Source organism: Scyliorhinus torazame, chromosome 3 (assembly GCF_047496885.1).
Source record: "Scyliorhinus torazame isolate Kashiwa2021f chromosome 3, sScyTor2.1, whole genome shotgun sequence".
Classification (NCBI taxonomy): domain Eukaryota; kingdom Metazoa; phylum Chordata; class Chondrichthyes; order Carcharhiniformes; family Scyliorhinidae; genus Scyliorhinus; species Scyliorhinus torazame.
In genome coordinates this window covers 64,547,799-64,569,708 of record NC_092709.1, presented here as the reverse complement: position 1 = coordinate 64,569,708, position 21,910 = coordinate 64,547,799, and the positions used below count along the sequence as shown (strand labels likewise).

General features: G+C 47.8%; 1 protein-coding gene across 1 annotated transcript in view; it reads right to left on the bottom strand.

Moving 5' to 3' along the window:
• Nucleotides 1–21,103, bottom strand: part of LOC140408493 (purpurin-like) — a 61,156-nt gene extending 40,053 nt beyond the window's left edge. Inside the window, exons 1-4 of the mRNA XM_072495753.1 lie at nt 21,051–21,103; nt 15,740–15,856; nt 10,838–10,974; nt 1,584–1,696 (exon numbers count right to left, since the gene is read on the bottom strand). Coding sequence (XP_072351854.1) covers nt 1,584–1,696; nt 10,838–10,974; nt 15,740–15,856 — 367 coding nt within the window. The 5' untranslated portion in view covers nt 21,051–21,103. The remainder of the gene's footprint in view (nt 1–1,583; nt 1,697–10,837; nt 10,975–15,739; nt 15,857–21,050) is intronic.
• Nucleotides 21,104–21,910: the final 807 nt, after the last annotated feature.

The following is a 21,910-nucleotide window of genomic DNA, read 5'->3' as shown; positions in this document are numbered from 1 at the left end:
TTAACATACTATTTGCTTTCCTAATTGTTGCTGAATGGCATGTTAGGTTTCTGTGATGTGTATTAAAGAATACACAGATCCCTCTGAATTCCCAGTCTCTCATTCTATAAAAAAGAACTACTTTTCCATTTCTCCTACCAAAATGGCTAAACATTACAATTATCCATGTTATTTTACATCTGCAAGCTTATTATGAACAAATGGAGGAACATGGGGTTGGTTCTCCCCACCACCGCGCCACATTTCTGCCCCGATCCGCCGGCGGGATTCTCTGTTACGCCGGCCGGTCAATGGGGATTCCCATTGTGGGACGGCCGCACACCGTCGGGAAACCCCTGGGCAGCGCCAAACGGAGAATCGGGCCAGCGGAGAATCCCGCTCATGCTGTTTGACTTAACCAGCTATACATTCCAACATTTGGCTGATCAAATCAAGTAGCATGTTCTTTTTTTTTTGTAATAGGCAGAGTGCAACCCTTTCTGGCAGAGCAAACTGTCTACTGTTAGATGTGATTCTGTGATTGGACGGCATTTGCTGAATAATCCTGAGTGCGCTACGTGGCTCATGTTTACGGGCTAAAAGCGACATACAGTCCTATGCAATTACCTATTCTTTGCAAACAAAAGGAATAAAATCAACTTTTGTCCTTTTCTGAATTATCTGTCATGGCATTCAGCAATGCCCTGGCCAATCAGAGTCGACGTGCCAACTAATTAACACTCTTTCTCCAGTAGAGAAATTGATGTGACCATTTGAAATTTGGCAATCCTACATTTGTCCTGATGAGTGGAAGATGTAAAGCTTCAGCAATGTGTCTCTCTTTTCAGCAATATTCTACCAAGTGACTGCTTTTAAATAATGTTGATGAGTGGGATGTCCTGCAATTTAGAACATCATTGTGCTGATTGAGGTCAGCACATGTTGAATGAAGTAATGGAGGAGTTCAAATTGGGTCCTGCAAAGAACATAGATCCTAATCTACATATGTTAACTTTAGTTTGGAATGTGGCCTGTGTGCACTATTATCAGTCACCTTACCTTTCATAGCAATATAGTGGCAGTGACTTCTGGTCAGATGTGCTCCTTTTGGGTTAACCAAATAAACTAAATCAACAAATTAACCCTAACCCTAACCGATAAAGGGGTACTGCATCAGAGTAAGCATAATCGCAAAGGAAACTTAAAACATCAAAACAAAATGTGATTAAAGGGGTCGATAAAACACCGCAGTTCCTGTGGTGCCCATTTGGCATGGAAGGCCTTAAATCACAGAAGAGGGGCGGATAGCCAGGACGTACAAACTCCTTGACCGCCCACTGCTTGTACCTGTTAATGGCCAGCATGGCCAGGTCCAGGATCAGTCCCAATATATAGGCCTGGAATTGCTGTGGTGTAAGGCCTCCATTAGTTTTCAGATGTTGTTGAATGTAGTTGGGATACAAATTATCCAGCAAAGCATAGCTGTCAAGAGCTATCCATGAAAGAAACAGAGAAGCAGTAAAAAAAATTGATATTAAGGTTAATTGGATTATTAAACCATAGATAAGTCACTATAAAAAATATAAAAACTACAAGTCACTCACCTCCACTGGACAGGTACCTTGCCAATCCCTGATAAGCCATCTCCATTTTTCCTGGGATGAGAGGATCAGGTATGTTATACTGAGCTGCCATATCTGCACAGATCACCCAGAACCTACCAGCAAATTTGCAACCATTTAGTTGATGCAGAAATTATCAGTCACCAAGCTTAGGTCTGAGTAATAGAGAATATGTATTTTTCCATAAATCAATACTACACATCAGAGGATTTACCTGATTAAATTAAATAAATACAGAAAATGCTGCAAATGCTCAACAGATCTTACATCATTAGAGACAACTGGGAAGTGGGGAGGGAGGGTGGTGTTGTTGGAAAAATGGGGGAAAGGCATCAGGCTGGTATCCCAATATCGCCCCACATCTTCCATTTTTCCCAGCGACGGGTTGTTCGTGTCAATGGCAGCCCACGTTGCAAGGGTGGGAAGGCATTGAAATAATTAGGGAGCTAATCAAGAGAAGTTTTCTCAAGGCAATAGCTTTTCACCAGCAGCATTCAGGTAACATGCAGCAGCTGAAACTCGGCATGTTATAGGAAGCAAGTAAACTGTGAGCAATCAATGAAGCCTGAAACTGTTCAATACAGGGGGAAATGACAAGCCTGATAGTCTCTGCAGGAGGCTCACATTAAAGGATTAGCTGATTGGGACGCCTGGTGTTCAGGACAAAGAATTTGCTGAAGGTTTCTGCCACATTATTTGACTCTTCAATGGGGCTGCAGACACTGGTCTCTGTGCCTGCAAAGGGACACGAGGTTCATACATTCTGACTTCAGGTGGACATCGAGGAGGAGCTGTAGCATGACTTAACTCAGCAACCTGAGGGGAAGTGCCAGAAAATGGAAAAGAAGCTCCAGCAAGGCAAGAAGAATGGATGGACACCCATTGCAGTCAAGGTGGTTATTGTACTGAATATCTTTTTGTCCAAATCGTTCCAGGGGTCAGATGCTGTCATCCGCAGGATCTCACACTCAACCACCCATAACCACATCACCCATGTGTAGAATGCTTTGTATTTTTTTTAAAGCGTATTTTCACAGACAGACTGTTTATTTACCCTTTGGGGAATAATGAGGGGAAATGGTGAAAGGATTCCTGATCTGACCTGCATTGCAAATTCCTTGCATGGCCAACAAGTCCCAGTGTTGGCTCGAACCCGGAGCTTCTGGTACAGCGGTTGGGATGCTACTGCTGCACCACAAGTCCTTCTACTTCACCTTATACGTGAGAGCACGGACTGAATCTGGTTTGAAATGGAGGTAGGCTGTCAGGCCCAGAGGACAGGGGTTTCACCTCCATGGCAGCATTTTCTCAGGTGCAAGGCTTGATGGACTGCATCCATGTGACCACCAAGGCTTCATCAGACCAGGCAGGTGTATTTGTGAATGGGAAGATATTCCACTCATTCAATGTGCAGCTGATATACTATCATCACAAATGACCCTAAAATTATGCCCAAGATTTCTGAGCTGCTAAATTGACATTTCCATGCTAAGGCATCCACTCTTCAGGCCACTGAAAAACCTCCATGATTGACTCTGGTTGATAAGGAATATTAGCTGATGACACCAGTGTGAAACCCCACCACGGAGGCAAACAAAACATTCAACCTGTGTTTGGTACCAGGACAATTATTAGGCAGACCATTTGTTTGCTGAAAATATGGCTTCAGTGACGTGACCGGTCCAGGGGCTGCCCTCCAATATGGCCCCTCAAGGTCTGATGGATAGCAATGGTGTGCTGCACCCTGCACAATATGACCCTGCAGAAAGGAGTGGAGCTGGCACTGGAAGAGGGTAATGACTGTCTCAGAGGAGGACGACGATAATGGTTGGCCGAGGGAGCAAGCTAATGCCCGTGCTTATTGATCTGCATGCCAGAAAAGCCTGCAAGCCTTCATCCAGGCAAGTTTCACTGGCATGCAGGGCGTGCAACACTCAGGCAAGCCCTTGTGGCAGCAGGTGTGGCCTCAAACAAATCTCCATCCCAAAATGCAGCTGCCCTTGCCTCAGGTTAATGCCTTCTCATTCAACTAGACCCATCATTGATCTCAGATCCATGCAGCCACCAATGATCAATGAGGCACTAAGAACTACATGACACTTTACAGGTGGCCAAGACAAATGGCTTCCTTGCAATAAAGTTACTCACTATGACACTAATGAAGACACCCAAATGAATCCTCCCGTGTGTAACTAAGATCGCTTCCCCATTCTCTCCCTTCCTCTGGAAACGTACCCACCCCAGTGACACCTCTGCCTTCAGCATAACCCCCAGGGAGGCGTTGATGAAACATGAGCAGCCCTTCCCTGTCTCGCTTCCATTTCCGGCAGAAGTCAATTCTCTCAGTCTACCCGGCATTAATCTTACTGCAGCCTCCGGGAAGGCTGCTGGCAAACATTTAAATCTTTTGCGATCATTTGCGCCCCTAGCTCTTCACCTGTCCATCATGCTTAACTAGACGGCAATCCTGGAGGCAGGCTCTTAATTGGGCGACTGACAGAAGAATGCACCGGAAGTCCCCGCAGACACACATCCAGGTTCCCCACCAGAAAATGCCCCTGCCAGCCTTGGAAAAACAAATTCATTAATATTCCACCTTATGGTCCAGGTCAATGTCCTTTCTTCAAACCTTACAAAAGGCCATTAACCAGAGACATTAAACTCTATTTTTTTCTCCACATATGCTGCCAGACCTTTTCTGCTGACATTTCAGATTTCCAGCACCTGTTGTATTTTGTTTTTATTCTAGCTCTGGGTATAGTTTAGATACTCCCTTTATGACTTGCTAAATATCATTATTATAACATTTAGGTTTAGTTATAGAATAGCAACTTAAAATGCTGTTCCATGTGTCAAACCATACAAATTAAATGTATGTACAAACTGTCAAATCATAAATATTCAAAAGCCATGTACAAACAGTTAAAAAGTATACATGGGGAATGTGATTTATTGTAATTAGGTGAATTTGATCTTATAATATTTTTTAAATGAAAAGTTGTTTATTCTGACAATTATGTTCGGGTTACAACCCAATCTACGTTATGGTTAGTCGACAGGATCCTTAAAGAGTTATTCAAAATAGGACTTCTGGGTGCGGCTATGCAGAGCTAGGTCGCATATTCGGTAGCTCCCGCTTGGAAGGGACTTTTGGGCTCTTTTACAGGGCCCCCATGGCATTTGTTTGACATTTCCCGGTGTGGGAAGAAGACTGCAGCATTCCCCTGACAGTGTCCCCCAGGAATGTTATGTCTTTTGGCTACCAGACCCGGCAGAAACAGTAAAAGATTTCGCTGCAACAGGATAAACAGGGCCTCTTCCAGCATGCAGGTGGGGGAAGGGCAAGCTTAAAGCTGCAATCTGACTTGACTCTATCAAAGGTGAATTCTAGCAGCAGAGGGAACAACTGTGAAAAGATCTACCAAGGCCATTGAAGAAGCAGGGACGAGGCTTCCGGTGGCGGCCATGGAGGAGTAGGTCGCGCATTCGGCAGCTCCCGTCTGGAACAGACTCCCAGACCTTTTTCAGGAGTTTCCATAGACTTTTTTGGGCAGACTGGTGAAGCGAACACTGCCAAAAGGATTCCCTCTCGACTTCCGGTTGCGGCTATGCGAAGCTAAGCCACACGATTCGGCAGCTCCCGCTACCACGGACTTTCGGGCTCGTTAGAGGAGCCCCAACGGAACTTTTTTTTTTTTTGACGCAGCCCGTGGGGAAGGGAAGAGAGAGGTCCCCCTCCAACTTCTATGAAACGGACCAGAAGTGTAACGGCCAAAGGAGCGGCACTGGAGCAACGGGAGAAGCGAGGGGAAGAAAACAAAATGGCGGCGGCCAGGGACAAAGGGGAGCTGCAGGAGTTCATCAAGCGCTGCTTCGAGGAGCAGCGCAAGGAGATGCGCAAGGAGATGTTGGCGCCTATGCTTTCAGCAATTGGAGGACTCGGGATCACCCAGAAGGCCCACGAAGCTAAGATCCAGGAGGTACAGAAAAGAGTCAGTCAGAACGAGGACGAGCTTGTGGGCCTGGCGGTGAGAGTGGAGCAGAACGAGGCACTACACAAGAGGTGGGCGGGAAGACTCGAAGACCTGGAGAACAGGTCGAGGAGAAAGAATCTGCGAATCCTGGGTCTCCCTGAGGGAGTGGAGGGGGCTGATGCCGGGGCATACGCGAGCACGATGCTCGAGTCGATGATGGGCATGAAGGCCCCTTCGAGGCCGCTGGAGTTGGACGGGGCACATCGGGTGCTGGCGAAGAAGCCCCAGGCAAATGAGCCGCCAAGGGCGATGGTGGTGAGGTTCCACCGGTTCACGGACAGAGAGTGGGACCTGAGATGGGCCAAGAAGGAGCGGAGCAGTAAGTGGGTCAATGCAGAGATCCGAATATACCCGGACTGGAGCTCGGAGGTTGCAAAGCGGAGAGCGGATTTCAACCGGGCCAAAGCGGCGTTGTACCGGAAAGAAGTGAAATTCGGAATGCTGCAGCCAGCGCGGCTGTGGGTCACATACAAGGGCCAACACTATTACTTCGAAACGCCTGAAGAGGCGTGGACCTTTGTACAAGCCGAAAGGTTGGACTCCAACTGAGGGTTTGTGAGGGTGGGGGGGATGCTTTGGGGTTTGATGTGTGATGGTTGTTGTATATAGGTGGTCAATCATGCGTAGGAAATGTTACATGGGCTGGGGGAGAGAGACAAGGCCGCGACAGGAGCTGCGCCAGAGGGGGCGGAGCGGGCTTTGGAAAGGCGGGAAGGGGAACGAAGGAATGCATATGGATTGGGAGACTCCCACGCGGGGAGGTCAATGGGACGGCGGGGGAAGCCGGGGTCAGCAGGCGTCATCTAACTTACGGGAGTGACATGGGGGGAGCAAAAAAGCTAGACAGGGGTCTAGCGGGGGGGGAGGGGAGGGGGGGAGGGGGGGGGGGAAGGGTTGCTGCTGCACTGGCCGAAAGGGAATGGGACACAGAAGAGGTGGTCGGGACGGGGGTCCCCCTCTGGGGGACTGGAGGGTGAGGGAGGCGTGGACACGGGACTGGCCCAGAAAAGGAAATGGCTAGTCGGCGGGGCGTGGGGGGGGGGGGGGGGGGTGTGAGAGCCCCTCCAATCCGGCTGATAACGTGGAATGTGAGGGGCCTGAATGGGCCGGTGAAGAGGGCTCGCGTGTTCGCGCACTTAAAGGGACTGAAGGCGGACCAGGTCAGGCTAAGAAAGGGATGGGTAGGACAGGTATTCCACTCGGGACTGGACGCGAAGAATAGAGGGGTGGCAATATTGGTGGGAAAGCGGGTGTCATTTGAGGCCAAGACTATTGAGGTGGACAATGGAGGGCGATATGTAATGGTGAGAGGTAGGCTGCAAGGTACGTGGGTGGTGTTGGTAAACGTATACGCCCCGAACTGGGATGATGCAGGATTCATGAAGCGCATGTTGGGTCGCATTCCGGACCTGGAGATAGGAGGCCTGATAATGGGAGGGGACTTCAATACAGTGTTAGATCCAGCACTGGACCGCTCCAAATCAAGGACTGGAAAGAGGCCGGCGGCGGCCAAGGTGCTTAAGGGGTTTATGGATCAGATGGGGGGGAGTGGACCCATGGCGGTTTGCAAGGCCGCAGGCCGGGGAATTTTCTTTCTTCTCCCATGTACAAAAAACCTACTCCCGGATAGATTTCTTTGTTCTGGGTAGGGCGCTCATCCCGAGGGTGGAGGAGACGGAGTATTCGGCTATAGCCGTTTCGGACCATGCCCCGCACTGGGTGGAACTGGAGCTGGGAGAGGAAAGGGACCAACGCCCGTTGTGGCGGCTGGATGTGGGACTGCTGGCGGACGAGGTGGTGTGTGGGAAGGTGAGGGGGTGTATCGAAAGGTACTTGGAGGCCAACGACAAGGGGGAGGTGCGGGTGAGGGTGGTATGGGAGGCGTTGAAGGTGGTGATCAGGGGACAGCTCATTTCCATTAGGGCTCATAGGGAGAAGATAGAGGGAATGGAAAGGGAGAGGTTAGTGGGGGAGATTTTGAGAGTGGACAGGAGATACGCAGAGACCCCGGAGGAAAGATTACTTGGGGAAAGACGACGGCTCCAGACGGAGTTTGACCTGTTGACCACAGGGAAGGCGGAGGCACAGTGGAGGAAAGCGCAGGGGGCGACCTACGAGTATGGGGAAAAGGCTAGTCGGATGCTGCACACCAGCTCCGTAAGAGGATGGCAGCGAGGGAAATAGGGGGAGTCAAAGATGGAAGGGGAGCCACGGTTCGGAGTGCGATGAAAATAAACGAGGTATTCAAGGCCTTTTATGAAGAACTGTACAGATCCCAGCCCCCAGCGGGGGAAGAGGGGATGAGACGATTCCTAGATCAGCTGAGATTCCCGAAGGTAGAGGAGCAAGAGGTGGCTGGTTTGGGGGCACCAATTGGGTTGGAACAGCTGAGCAAGGGTTTGGGGAGCATGCAGGCGGGGAAGGCCCCGGGACCGGACGGGTTCCCGGTGGAGTTCTACAGGAAGTACGTAGACCTGTTGGCCCCGCTACTAGTGAGGACCTTTAATGAGGCAAGGGAGGAAGGGACCCTGCCCCCGACAATGTCGGAAGTGACAATTTCTTTGATCCTAAAGCGGGACAAGGACCCACTGCAATGTGGATCGTACAGGCCGATCTCGCTCCTCAATGTGGATGCAAAGTTGCTGGCAAAAGTGCTGGCCACGAGGATCGAGGACTGTGTCCCGGGGGTAATCCACGAGGACCAGACGGGATTTGTAAAGGGCAGGCAACTAAACACCAATGTGCGGCGGCTCTTAAACGTGATAATGATGCCATCGGAGGAGGGAGAGGCGGAGATAGTGGCAGCTACGGACACGGAGAAGGCCTTTGACCGAGTAGAGTGGGAGTACCTCTGGGAGGTGCTGCGTAGGTTTGGGTTCGGGGTAGGGTTTATCAATTGGGTTAAGCTCCTTTACAGCGCCACGATGGCGAGTGTAGTGACGAACCGGCGGAGGTCGGAGTACTTTCGACTGTACCGAGGGACGAGGCAGGGGTGCCCCCTGTCCCCCCTGTTGTTCGCATTGGCGATCGAACCATTGGCCATGTCATTGAGGGAGTCTAATAAATGGAGGGGGTGGTCCGAGGGGGAGAAGAGCATCGGGTGTCATTATATGCGGATGACCTGTTGCTGTACGTGGCGGATCCAATGGAGGGGATGGTGGAGGTCATGCAGACTCTAAGGGAGTTTGGGGAGTTTTCGGGCTATAAGCTCAATGTAGGGAAGAGTGAGCTCTTTGTATTACAGGCGGGGGACCAAGAAAGAGGGATAGGGGACCTACCGCTGAGGAGGGCGGAGGGGAGCTTTCGGTATCTGGGGATCCAGATAGCCAGGAGTTGGGGGACCCTACATAAACTGAATCTGATGAGGTTGGTGGAGCAAATGGAGGAGGATTTCAAAAGATGGGACATGTTACCGCTCTCGCTGGCGGGTAGAGTGCAGTCGGTCAAAATGGTGGTCCTTCCGAGGTTTCTGTTTGTGTTTCAGTGCCTTCCCATCGTGGTCACTAAGGCCTTTTTTAAGAGAGTAGGCAGGAGTATTATGGGGTTTGTGTGGGCGAATAAGACCCCGAGAGTAAGGAGAGGGTTCCTGGAACGCAGTTTGGCAGTTTGGCGCTGCCAAACCTGGGGAGCTACTACTGGGCAGCAAATGTGGCGATGATCCGCAAGTGGGTTATGGAGGGAGAGGGGGCGGCATGGAAGAGGATAGAGATGGCGTCCTGTAAAGGAACGAGCCTGGGGGCGTTGGTGACGGCACCGCTCCCGCTCTCGCCGACAAAGTATACCACAAGCCCGGTGGTGGCGGCAACGCTAAGGATCTGGGGCCAGTGGAGACGGCACCGGGGTGCAATGGCAGCATCGGTGTGGTCCCCGATCAGGGGTAACCACCGGTTTGTCCCGGGGAAGATGGACGGGGGGTTCCAGAGCTGGCATCGGGCTGGGATTGGAAGAATGGGGGACCTGTTCATCGACGGACGTTTGCGAGCCTAGGGGCACTGGAGGAGAAGTTTGAGTTACCCCCGGGAAATGCCTTTAGATATATGCAGGGAGGGCTTTTGTGAGGCGACAGGTGAGGGAATTCCCGTTGCTCCCGGCACAAGAAGTTTAAGATAGGGTGATCTCGGGTGTATGGGTCAGGGAGGGCAAGGTGTCGGAAATACACCAGGAGTTGAAAGAAGAGGGGGGAAGCGCTGGTAGAAGAGTTGAAGGGTAAATGGGAGGAGGAGCTGGGGGAGGAGATCGAGGAAGGTCTGTGGGCTGATGCCCTAGGTAGGGTTTATTCCTCCTCCTCGTGTGCCAGGCTCAGCCTGATACAATTTAAGGTGGTCCACAGAGCGCACTTGATGGGGGCGAGGTTGAGTAGGTTCTTTGGGGTAGAGGACAGATGTGGAAGGTGCTCAGGGAGCCCGGCGAACCATGTCCATATATTTTGGTCATGCCCGGCACTGGAGGGGTTCTGGAGAGGAGTGGCGGGAGCAATATTTCAAGTGGTGAAAGTCCGGGTCAAGCCAAGCTGGGGGCTAGCAATATTTGGAGTAGTGGACGAACCGGGAGTGCAGGAGGCGAAATAGGCCGGCATTCTGGCCTTTGCGTCCCTAGTAGCTCGGCGAAGGATCTAGCTAATGTGGAAGGAGGCGAAGCCCCCAGCCTGGAGGCCTGGATAAATGATATGGCTGGGTTCATAAAGTTGGAGAGGATTAAGTTCGCCTTTGAGAGGGTCTGCGCAGGGGTTCTACAGGCGGTGGCAACCGTTCCTAGGCTATCCCGCGGAGAGTTAGAGGAAGGTCGGTCAGCAGCAGCAGCCTTGGGGGGGGGGGGGGGGGGGGGGGGACACATCCTGGGAGGGGGGGGGAGAAGGCGGGGGAGAAGGGGGGACTGCCTGGGAGGGTGGATGAGCAAGAGATAACATGAAGGGTTGGGGAAACTGGCACGTACGGGTGAGGGCCAGTGTACAAAGCTGTGTAAATATATCATTTTGCCATGTATATATCTTGCTCTGCGCGATTTCTCGTTTTTCTTTTGTTACGAGTGGGGTGGGGTTATTGTTTGTAAGGGAGAAAAATGGTGTTAAAAAACTTTAATAAATATATATTTTTTTTAAAAAGAGTTATTCAAAATAAGCAAGTTGAAGACAAAGAAAACTATTTTGGAAGAGGTCAGGATCTATCTGAAGTTGGTGCCCAATGGCACTACATTGGAACTCACCCAAAAAGTTTCACCCTTCCTTTTGACAAAGCTGTCATCGTTCCTTCATCATCCACAAAGTATTCAGCCGAGATGTTGTCCTGAAGGAACAGCCCTTCCGGGTCTTTCTTTGCCACAGCATACCACTTTCCGGTGTACTGCAGTAAACACAATGCAAAATTTGTAGTTAACTATCGACTTGTGTGCTTACAAAAAGTAACTAAAAGTAAGTTCACCATTATTTTTATAGATTTACTCTCTCCTGAATCTATCCGACCAGGCTTTAATTTAGTTTATGAACATATCCTTGAAATTCGGTTGGGGACTTGCCAGTGAGAAACTGGTAGAACCCACAGAGAAAACTTTTCAAAGAATCTCTCTGTAATGGCCATTTACACCATTTCTTCGAGGTTGGTGCTGAATTCTGGTGATGATTTTTTTTGCGGGGGGTGGGTCACCACTATGAAAAAAACTGCATCCAAATAGCATAATTTCAAATGTATTTTAAAAACAGTTTTTGTATTTTATACAACAAAAACAGAAAATGCTGCGCATCTCAGCAGGTCTGCCAGCATCTGTGTGAGTGAGAACAGTGTCAATGTTTCAAGTCTATCAAAGCTTTGACAAAGTGTCATCCAGACCCGAAACGTTAGCTCCCTTCTCTCTCCACAGATGCTGTCAGACCTGCTGAAATTGTCCAGTATTTTCGGTTTTGGTTTCAGATTCTAGCATCCGCAATAATTTGCTTTTATTTTGTATTTTTAAAAATGTTTTTATTGACATTTTCAACTTTAACAGTATAACGTGTAAGGCACATGGTATTTACAAAGTAGCAGCTCAAGTGTGTCTGAGATCTACAAGCCAGTCCGTGTCTTATGTACACCAGTCTTTACAAGCGGTCCCCCGCCTTCCCCCCCCCCCCCCAACCCCGCCTTCCCCCCCAACCCACCCCCACCCCTCCTTCCCCTTCCCCTGTTGGAGGCATGTTCCGTTTATTCCCCCCTCCCGCTGGGGGTGTTCTTTGTTGTTGAGAGGGGGGGGCCTACGTGGCCCTTCCCCACCTCTCCTCACCTCCATATTTGTGCCTTCTTTGGGATCCCTTCCCTCCCCTCCCCCCGCCCCCCCTCTGCCCCTGTCTCTTGTGCATACCCCCCCCTTGTATTTCTCTTCCCCCCCCCCCCACCTCTTCCTAGTCGCTGTTTGTTTTGAACAGATCTTGGAACTTTGTGGAAGCCCTCATCCGACCCTCAAATGGTGTATTTGACCTTCTCCAGGGGGAGACATTCCGCCCGGAGCTCGGCCGCGGGCGAGGAAGTGAGACCCTGCTTAGTTGCAGCTTCCCATGACACGCGTCAACCACCCCCTCCAACACCACCCTCACCCTTCTACCCCCACTCCACCACCCCCCACCCCCACCCCCACCCCAGCTCCTCCCCGACCCGCGATCTAATCATGCATCTTGTCTTATGTCTTGTAGGACCTTCTGGGCATGGGGTGGTCTATCTGGTGTCCCCTCCACCCCCAGTCAGTGCCACAGCTGAGCACTGACGGGGAGAGCAGCTCAGACACCAGCCCTCCGCCCGAGACTCAGGGGACCCCGGAACTCGGGTCGGAGGATGACAGTGATTTCCCATCACAGCTGTCTCCAACGCCCTCCACCATCCCAGATACACACACCCCGGTTGGGCACGTTAGTGAAAAGGCTCCTGGGACACTATCTGGTGCACACCACACAGCTGCTCCGGTACAGCAGGTGAAGGAAGGGACGCCCGAGAGTCCGGACGGTCGAAGGGCAGGCCGATCCCAGGGACTAACTGCTGTCTAGAAGGGTCTCAAGCTTCTGGAACACACAGTTCCATCTATTGTGGAGATGCCGTCGCAGAGCCAGGGACTACATGAGGAAGTGTCGGCGAGCATCCAGTCCCTGCAGGAGTAGTTGGAGGAGTCCAACCGCATGCAGTAGCAGAGGGTGGTGCCAACCATGCGTGCCACCCAGGCCAACACAGAACAGGTGGGGTCCATGGTGGAGGCATTGGGGACAATGGTCTTGGCTATGGATCAGCATGTCCAAGACCAGGGGCATTATGTGCAGATGCTGTCCGAGGCCCAGGGCAGGGTTGCCGTCTCACAGGCAACCATGTGCCTGAGGCATCTGGACTCGCAGCAGTGCTTCGGAGCATGGGATGGTGGGTGGAGGGGAGGAGAAAGATTGGAGGCTGACTCCAGGACTTGGCAGTCGGCTGTTCCATGGATGAGAGTGACAGAAATTGGGATAGTATATACCTTATTTTTCTTTTTGCAGATCTTTGGTTTTGTCGTAGACAGTCTCAGATCAAACCAGTTTTGCAGCAGTGACCTGAAGCAGGTATTAGGCCCCTACACTACATTTACAAAAGCATTGATGCTTGCTTCAGATGTGGGTAATGGAAGCCTCTTGTTGAACTCAAATTTCCAGAAGGAGAAACGATTCGGACCAGTATTCTTATTTCCCTGTTTTACTGGTGTTCCATTACAGAGAAACATTCATAGAAAATAGAAGCAGGAGGAGGCCATTCAGCCCTTCAAACATGCATCACCATTCATTATGATCAAGGCTGATCGTCAATTTCAATACCCTGATCCAGCCAGCCCCCCCCCCTCCCCGCCCATATCCCTTTAGCCCCAAGAGCTATATCTAACTATATCTAATTCCTTCTTGAAATTACACAACGTTTTGGCCTGAACTGCTTTTTTTGGTAGTGAATTCCACAGGTTCACCATTCTCTGTGTGAAGAAATTTCTCCTTATCTCAGTCCTAAAAGGTCCTCAAAACATCCTCGAACTATGACTTCTGGATACTCCCACCGTCAGGAACATTCTTTCTGAATTACCCTATCTAATCCTGTTAGAATTTATATGTTTCTATGAGGTCACCTCTCACTCTTCTAAACTCCAATGAATATAATTCTAACCGACTTAGTCTCTCCTCATGTGACAGTCCCGCCATCCCAGGAATCAGCCTGGTAAACCTTCGCTGCACTCCCTCCATAGCAAGGACATCGTCCTCAGATAAGAACACCAAACTGCACACAATAACCCAGGTGTGGCCTCACCAATGCCCTATACAATTTCAGTAAAACATCCCTATTCCTATACTCAAATCCTCACCCCATGAAAGCCAACATACCATTTACTTTCTTTACTGCCTGCTGTACCTGCGCGCTTACTTTCAGCAACTGATGCACGAGGACACCAACATCTCGCTGAGTATCCACCTCTCTCAATTTACACCTATTCAAATAATAATCTGCTGTTCTATTTTTGCTACCAAAGTGGATAACCTCCACATACTGCATCTGCCATGCCTATCCCACTTAGTCAGCCTGACCAAATCATGCTGAAGCATTTCCGCAACCTCCTCACAGCTCTCCCTCCCACCCAACTTTGTATCATCTGCAAATTTGGAGATAGTATATTTAGTTTCCCTCTTTCAAATCATTAGTATATTTTACATAATATATTTTAACGTATACAAGACCAGTTCAGACCAATATTATTATTTCCCTATTTTACTGTTTTTTCCTTCATGAACAGAGACTTCCAGTCTTAAATATGGCTTACGCTTCCTTCCAGCACTTTTAGACACTTGGAGGCTAGCTTGTGAGGGGTTGCAAGGACAGGTCTTGGGCTTCTATATTAATAAATTAGACAAAGAGGCCGAGAGCAATGTACCTAAGTTTGTTGACAATACGAAGTTAGGTGGGAAGGTAAGCTGTGAGGAGGACAGATCTGCAAAGACAGTTACACGTGTGGACAACAAGGTGGCAGATATAATGTGGGGAAGTGTGAGCTTATTCACTTTGAAATTAAGAATAGCATGTTTTTAAAAGTCATGTAATTTCTAAATGTTGATGTACAGAATGACTTGGGTGTACTTAGGAAGGAACACAGGAACTTACCTTGGTGGTACAGCAAGCAGTTAAAAAGGCAAATGCCATGTCAACTTTTCTTCCAAGTGGATGAGACTAAAAGAATAAGGATGTCTTGCCAGTGATGCTTAGGGCTGGAGTGCTGTGTGCATTTCTGGTCCCCATTTCTAAGGAAGGATATACTTGCATTGGATAGGAGGAAGGATGTACTTACAGGGAAGGTTCATTGGATTGGTCCCTAGGATGAGAGGGCTGTCCTATGATGAAGAGCTGAATAAATCAGGCCTATTTTCTCTGGAGATGACATAGTGTCTACCCTGTCACACCATCAGAATATTGACTAAGAGGTTGTTTTCCCTGGATGAGGAAACTGCAAGACAGAAGCTCAGTGTCAGGATAAGAGATTGATTATTTAGGACAGGTGAGGAGATATTCCTTTACCCATTGGACTATGAATTGTTAGAAATCTCAACCCTAGAGGATTGTGGATGCTGCACCATTAGGTATTTTGGTCTCAGGGAATCAAGGGTAGAGTGGGTGGGAAAGGGGAGTTGAGGCAGGAGACCAATCAATCATGATGGTATTGAATGGGGCAGCAGGTACGAGGGGCCATGTGGTCTGTTCCTGCTACTATTTCTTATGTTCTGATAGAAATTGGGCTTTACATGACCCAATTTCTATGCCATAAAAATGTAAAACCTTGCTCGTCTTTGCAACAAAAATTTTTAAATGACGGTTTTTGTGACTGATGCACGATTGATTACAATCAAAGACGAAGTAGTAACATAACTGAAGGCTTTAATAGACTAGAACTGTTCCCCAGCAGCTTCAGTACACAATGAGGGCTGCTGGGACAGCACCGGTTCTTATACCCCGCCTGTCAGGGCGGAGCTACATACCAAACAGCCAATGGTAAACTCCTAGGTTTAGCCAATGGTCTACAGCCTCTCGGGTACTGCAATACCTGATAATACCAGTGACCAAAACTTAAAAAAGGTTAAACAGAACAAATTACCCTTTTGTAGTCAAATCCATTTTTCACTCTGAACTGATCCACCGCACAGAAGGTAGTGAGGGAATCCTCTATAAATGAGGCAAGAACCGTCAGGAGGACAAATCTGAAGTAATCCATCTTGTGAAAAACAAAAAGAACAACACGTTGAATTGAGAGCTATTCTCAGCAATGCTGACCATGAAGCTATCACCCGGTTCACGAAGGAAACCTACCATCCTTCCCTGGTCTGGCCTACCTGTGACTCTAGACTCACGGTAATGTTGCTGACTATTAACTGCCCTCTGAGAAGGCCTAGTAAACCAGAGAGGTCAAATCAGATGCACTGCAACGGTTCAAGAAGGCAGCACATACCTTCTCAAAGGAAATAACTCGGTTCAAATCCCGACATAACTTCATTACTGAAGTATTGTTAGCTGTTCCTACAAACATATTGGAATCCTTCTGATTCATAGAATCATAGACTACCTCCAGTGCAAAAGGAGGCCATTCGGCCCATCGAGTCTACACCGACTCTCTGAAAGAGTACTCCACCCAAGCTTAGTCCCCCGCCCTACCCCAAAAACCCTTTGACCTAACCTAGACATGTTTTTTGCACACTAAGGGGCAACTTATAATGGCCAATCCACCTTACCTGCACATCTTTGGATACTAAAGGGCAATTGGTCATGGCCAATCCACCTAACCTGCACATCTTTGGACTGTGGGAGGAAACTGGAGCACCCAGAGGAAATCCACATAGATATGGGAAGAAAGTGCAAACACGACACAGACAGTGACCCAAGGCCCGAATTGAAGGCCCGTTCACGCCGGCGTCGCTCACGTCGGTTTTGACATCGGGGTCAACACGGCCAGGAATTCGGAGAATCCCAGCCAACATGCCCACCTTAGTCATCGCCTGAGCTCCACCCTACAATGTGCCGAGAACAACACTCAATATAAATGCAAACTCACCGAGAACTCCAGCCAGCATAAACCCTAACTCACTGGAACTACACCCAACGTAAATCCAAATTCACCAAAATATTCCACCCAGCATAAACCTGAAAACACCGAGAACTCCATTCAACATAAACCCTAACTCACTGAGAACTCCACCCAACAGAAACCCTAGATCACCGAGAACACTACACAATGTAAACCCTAACTCACCGAGAACTCCACCCAACAGAAACCCTAGATCACCGAGAACTTCACCCAACATACATCCAAACTCACCGTGATCTCCACCCAATGTAAACCCTAACTGACCAAGAACTCCACCCAACGTAAACCCAAACTCACCGAGAACTCCACCCTATGTAAACCGTAACTCACTGAGAACTTCGTCTAACATAAACCCAAACGCACCGTGAACGCCACACAATGTAAACCCTAATTTACCGAGAACTTCGTCCAACATAAATCCCAACTCACTGAGAACTCCACCCAACGTAAGCCCTAGCTCACTGAGAACTCCATCCAGTGTGAACCGTAACTCACTGAGAACTCCACACGACGTAAACCCCCTAACTCACCAAGAACTCCATCCAACATAAAGTCTAACGCACCGAGAACTCACCCAACATAAACCCTAACGCTCAATAACTCCACCCAACAGAAACCCTAAATCACCGAGAACTCCACCCAATGTAAACCCTAACTCACCAAGAACTCCACCCTATGTAAACCCTAACTCTCCAAGAACTCCTCTCAACGTAAACCCTAACTCAACGAGAACTCCAACATAAACCCTAACTCACTGAGAACTCCACCTAACGCAAGCCCTAGCTCACCGAGAACTCCACCCAATGTAAACCCTAGTTCGCCGAGAAATCCACCCAATGTAAACCCTAACTCACCGAGAACTAAACCCAACATAAGCTCTAACTCACCGAGAACTCCACCTAGCATAAACCCTAACTCACCGAGACCTCCACCCAATGTAAATCCTAACTCACCGAGATATCCACCCAAAGTAAACACTAACTCACCTAGAACTCCACCCAATGTAAACTGTAACTCACCGAAAACTCCACCCAATGTAAATCCTAACACATCGAGAACTCCACCTAGCATAAACCCTAACGTTCGAGAACTCCACCCAACGTAAACCCTAACTCACCGAGAACTCCACCCAACGTAAACCCTAACTCACCAAGAACTCCACCCTATGTAAACCCTAACTCTCCAAGAACTCCTCTCAACGTAAACCCTAACTCAATGAGAACTCCAACATAAACCCTAACTCACTGAGAACTCCACCCAACGCAAGCCCTAGCTCACCGAGAACTCCACCCAATGTAAACCCTAGTTCACCGAGAAATCCACCCAATGTAAACCCTAACTCACCGAGAACTCCACCCAACATAAGCTCTAACTCACCGAGAACTCCACCTAGCATAAACCCTAACTCACCGAGACCTCCACCCAATGTAAATCCTAACTCACCGAGATATCCACCCAATGTAAACTGTAACTCACCGAAAACTCCACCCAATGTAAATCCTAACACATCGAGAACTCTACCTAGCATAAACCCTAACGCTCGAGAACTCCACCCAACAGAAACCCTAAATCACTGAGAACGCCATCCAACATAAACCCAAACTAACTGAGAACTCCATCCAGTGTGAACCGTAACTCACTGAGAACTCCACACAACGTAAACCCCCTAACTCACCAAGAACTCCATCCAACATAAAGTCTAACGCACCAAGAACTCACCCAACATAAACCCTAACGCTCAATAACTCCACCCAACAGAAACCCTAAATCACCGAGAACTTCACCCAATGTAAACCCTAACTCACCGAGAACGCCATCCAACGTAAACCCTAACGCTCGAGAACTCCACCCAACATAAATCCAAACTCACCGTGAACTCCACCCAACGTAAACCCTAACTCACCGAGAACTCCACCCTATGTAAACCCTGACATATCCTAATCTTCACTCTACGGAACTGTAGTGCATCCTACACTCCACCCTAATGAACTTCAGCACATCAGACTTCCACTTTAGATAAATATCAACTCATCCAAATCTCTAACACCTACAATTTATCCAGTGGAAAATCTCGGTTCCTATCAACTTCCTATTCTCTCGAATCTCCATTGACTCTCCTAATTATCTGTTGTTGATGTCATCAGCAAAGCCACAGAATGCATGGAAGCACGTTATAAATGTTGTATTCCAGGGATTACTTGGTAGTTCTGCTTAAATTGTGACAAACAATTTGAAGACACACAGATATTTAACTCTTTGGTTGCCAAACTAGGAAATGTAGCATGTTTCATGGCAGCTATGGTGGCGCTTGGACATTAAAACTAGCAGCTGAGGCACGTGTGCATATTTCTGGTGCAAGTTGCACTGGGCCCCAAATTTCTGAGGGTGTTTACACATGCAGAAAGTGTACGGCATAAGGATGCCAAGCAATGTGCAACAGTGATTTCAGGTCAACATTGTTGTTTTGGAGCTCAATGTTTCAATGTTCCAGCTAACAAGATCTCTGAATTGCGCACTATTGAACACAGGTTCAGCAGCAGAAGGACTCACATGGTTCCCCCGTCCAGCCTGTGCTATTTAAAGTGATCATCAACTACTTTCAGGTTAGTTGCTGATTCAATTCTACTGCTTATTGCAGTAGAACAACTATACAAGTGCTTTCTAGGGTTCTTTACCATTGCTACAATCATATGTTTAGCATTGCTACAGTCTACAAGATGTAGTGCAATAGGTGCTGAAGGACTTTGGCCTGTCTGCGCAAACCAAATTGAAATATATAGAGGAGCTAAAGCGCAAATGGGTAATATAGGCTTCTATAAAACTGAAAACAATATCGTCACCAATAAGGAAATGATAGACATGTTAAATAATCACTTCGCATCAGTATTTGTTGTTTTGTTTACCGACTAATACCTGGAATGGATGGGTTGTCTTATGAGAAAAGGTTGGACAGATGAGGCTTGGAGTTCAGAAGAGTAAGAGGCGACATGATTGAAACAGACAAGATCCTGAGCGGTCTTGTCAGGGTGGATGTGATGAGGACATTTCCTCTTGTGGGAGTATCTAGAACTAGGTGGTCACTGATTATAAGTATGGGTTCGCTCATTGAAAACAAATATGAGGCGAAATGTTTTCAATCAGAGGGTTGTGAGTCTTTAGAATTCTCTTCCTGAAAAGGTTGTGGAAGCTAGATTAAATAGAGGTAGCTAGATTCTTGCTAGGCAAGGGAATCAAAGGTTATCAGGGGTAGATAGGAATGCGGAATTATTTAAAATGGCGTCCTGATCTCCTTCTGCACAGGAGGTCCGGCAAGCGGAGCTCCTCAGTGCAGAAAATGGGAGGAGCTCCAAGTGCAGCCTCGTTGGAGAGTTCCCCGCTGAGGCTCCGAATCTACATGAATGGAAACAGAGACCCGTTCGATAGCGTGAAGTTTCTCGGTGCTCCAAGTGCTGGCAAACACCCAGCTAAACGCGCTCATTATGGGACTCTGTTCCCATTCGCGTAGATCGCGGCCAATGTTAACTGGAGCATTGAGTGCTGGCATCAAACCAGTGCTACATTCTGATGGATGTCGTGATCTGCCTGTGCACACTCCTGACCGAGCATGTGTGGGCCCTAACACACTCACCAATAAGGCGTCCAGCATGATTTTCACTAAAAGTGTGCACACACAACATGGATGGAACTAAGGACCCTCCACCCCCCCGCCCCCCCCCCCGGCACAAAAACAGGTGACACATGTCTGCATTATCGCAAAATAAATTTTATACAGTAATAGCTAATAATAAATACCACCATAAAATTAACTCTATATTAAGCAAATGCATGATACATGATCATGGAGGGGCAAAGGGTAAACGGGGAGCTCCATCCTGATAAAAGGAAGTTATTGGAGAAATGAGTTATTCATTCCACCGTATTCTGAGTTTGCTATGTGTTCTGTTCACTCTGCAGTTGCAAATTATGGATCAATCAGATCAATATGAAAACTTACTTCCCTTTGTGACCTACAATGGTCTCAACGCACTGGGAAAATAAAACAAATTGATTCCATGTTGAAACATGTTTCCAGCTCATTTTGGATTTGGTTTTAAGAACCCACAGTGGCTACTGGAGTAGATTGCTACATTGTGTACCTAAATCTGGACTTCTAGCACTAAAATAAATTGACAATACTAAAAAAAAACCTACACAAAATATTTAATTTTCACTCGTACCTACTGAAACAGGCACTGTATTTAATGATCTGTATTTTACATGCAGACATAGTATTAGCAAAATAGTTTGCTATTCCACAAAGACATTCTAAAAATCTCTGGCAGTTTACCTGTTGAAGACAGAATTCCTGGTCGTGTTCGAATCAGCCCAGTGTCTTTCTGTTTATTAAATTCGTCTGTAATCTCGGGTGCCTTAAATATTAAGGAATAGCCTGACTAATTTGCTATTTTTGTCTTTGTGCCCATGTAACACTTAATCATTTGTTAATCCAACTTTGAAAATCCCCAGGTAATCCTTATACAGAATTAGATGCTCACTGGTCACAGATGTGCAGGTGTTATATATCTGACACGCTTAAGTATTTATGTTCACTTCCAAGAAATCCATAATTCGATCCGAATATTCTGAGTTATTCTTAAAAATGAAATCATTTCACATTGGTAAAAATCACCCATAGAACCAATTTTAACAGACTTCGAAGCTAAATAAGCCAAATTGTTAAATGTCACAACTCACTGTTTGTTTCCTGTTGTTAAGACACCCTGGGTTAGTATGAGGTCGATTCAAGCGCCACAGGCTCCGGAGTCCCAACACAAGTCAATTGGCCAATAATTTGTGTATACATTCCTGAAATCTTTCGCCCTCAGCTGCCCAATAATTACAGTTACTAGGTTTGTAGGTTAAAACACAATTACTGTTTATTTATAACAGAAATAAAGATGAAATATGTAGTTATTACAGCTAGATAACAAGCAAGCTAACGTGCTACCCCCTTTATTTAAAAAACATTTTATTAAGACATTTATAATTTTATAATAATAACAGTACAAATATATAGTGCAAAGACTGCCTCCCTCCCTCACAAGTCCCACCTCCTCAAAACAATAATCTAACCCCTCCCCCACCTCTGCTGACAGTTAGTTTTCTCCAAAGAAGTCGATAAATGGCTGCCACCTCCGGACAAACCCA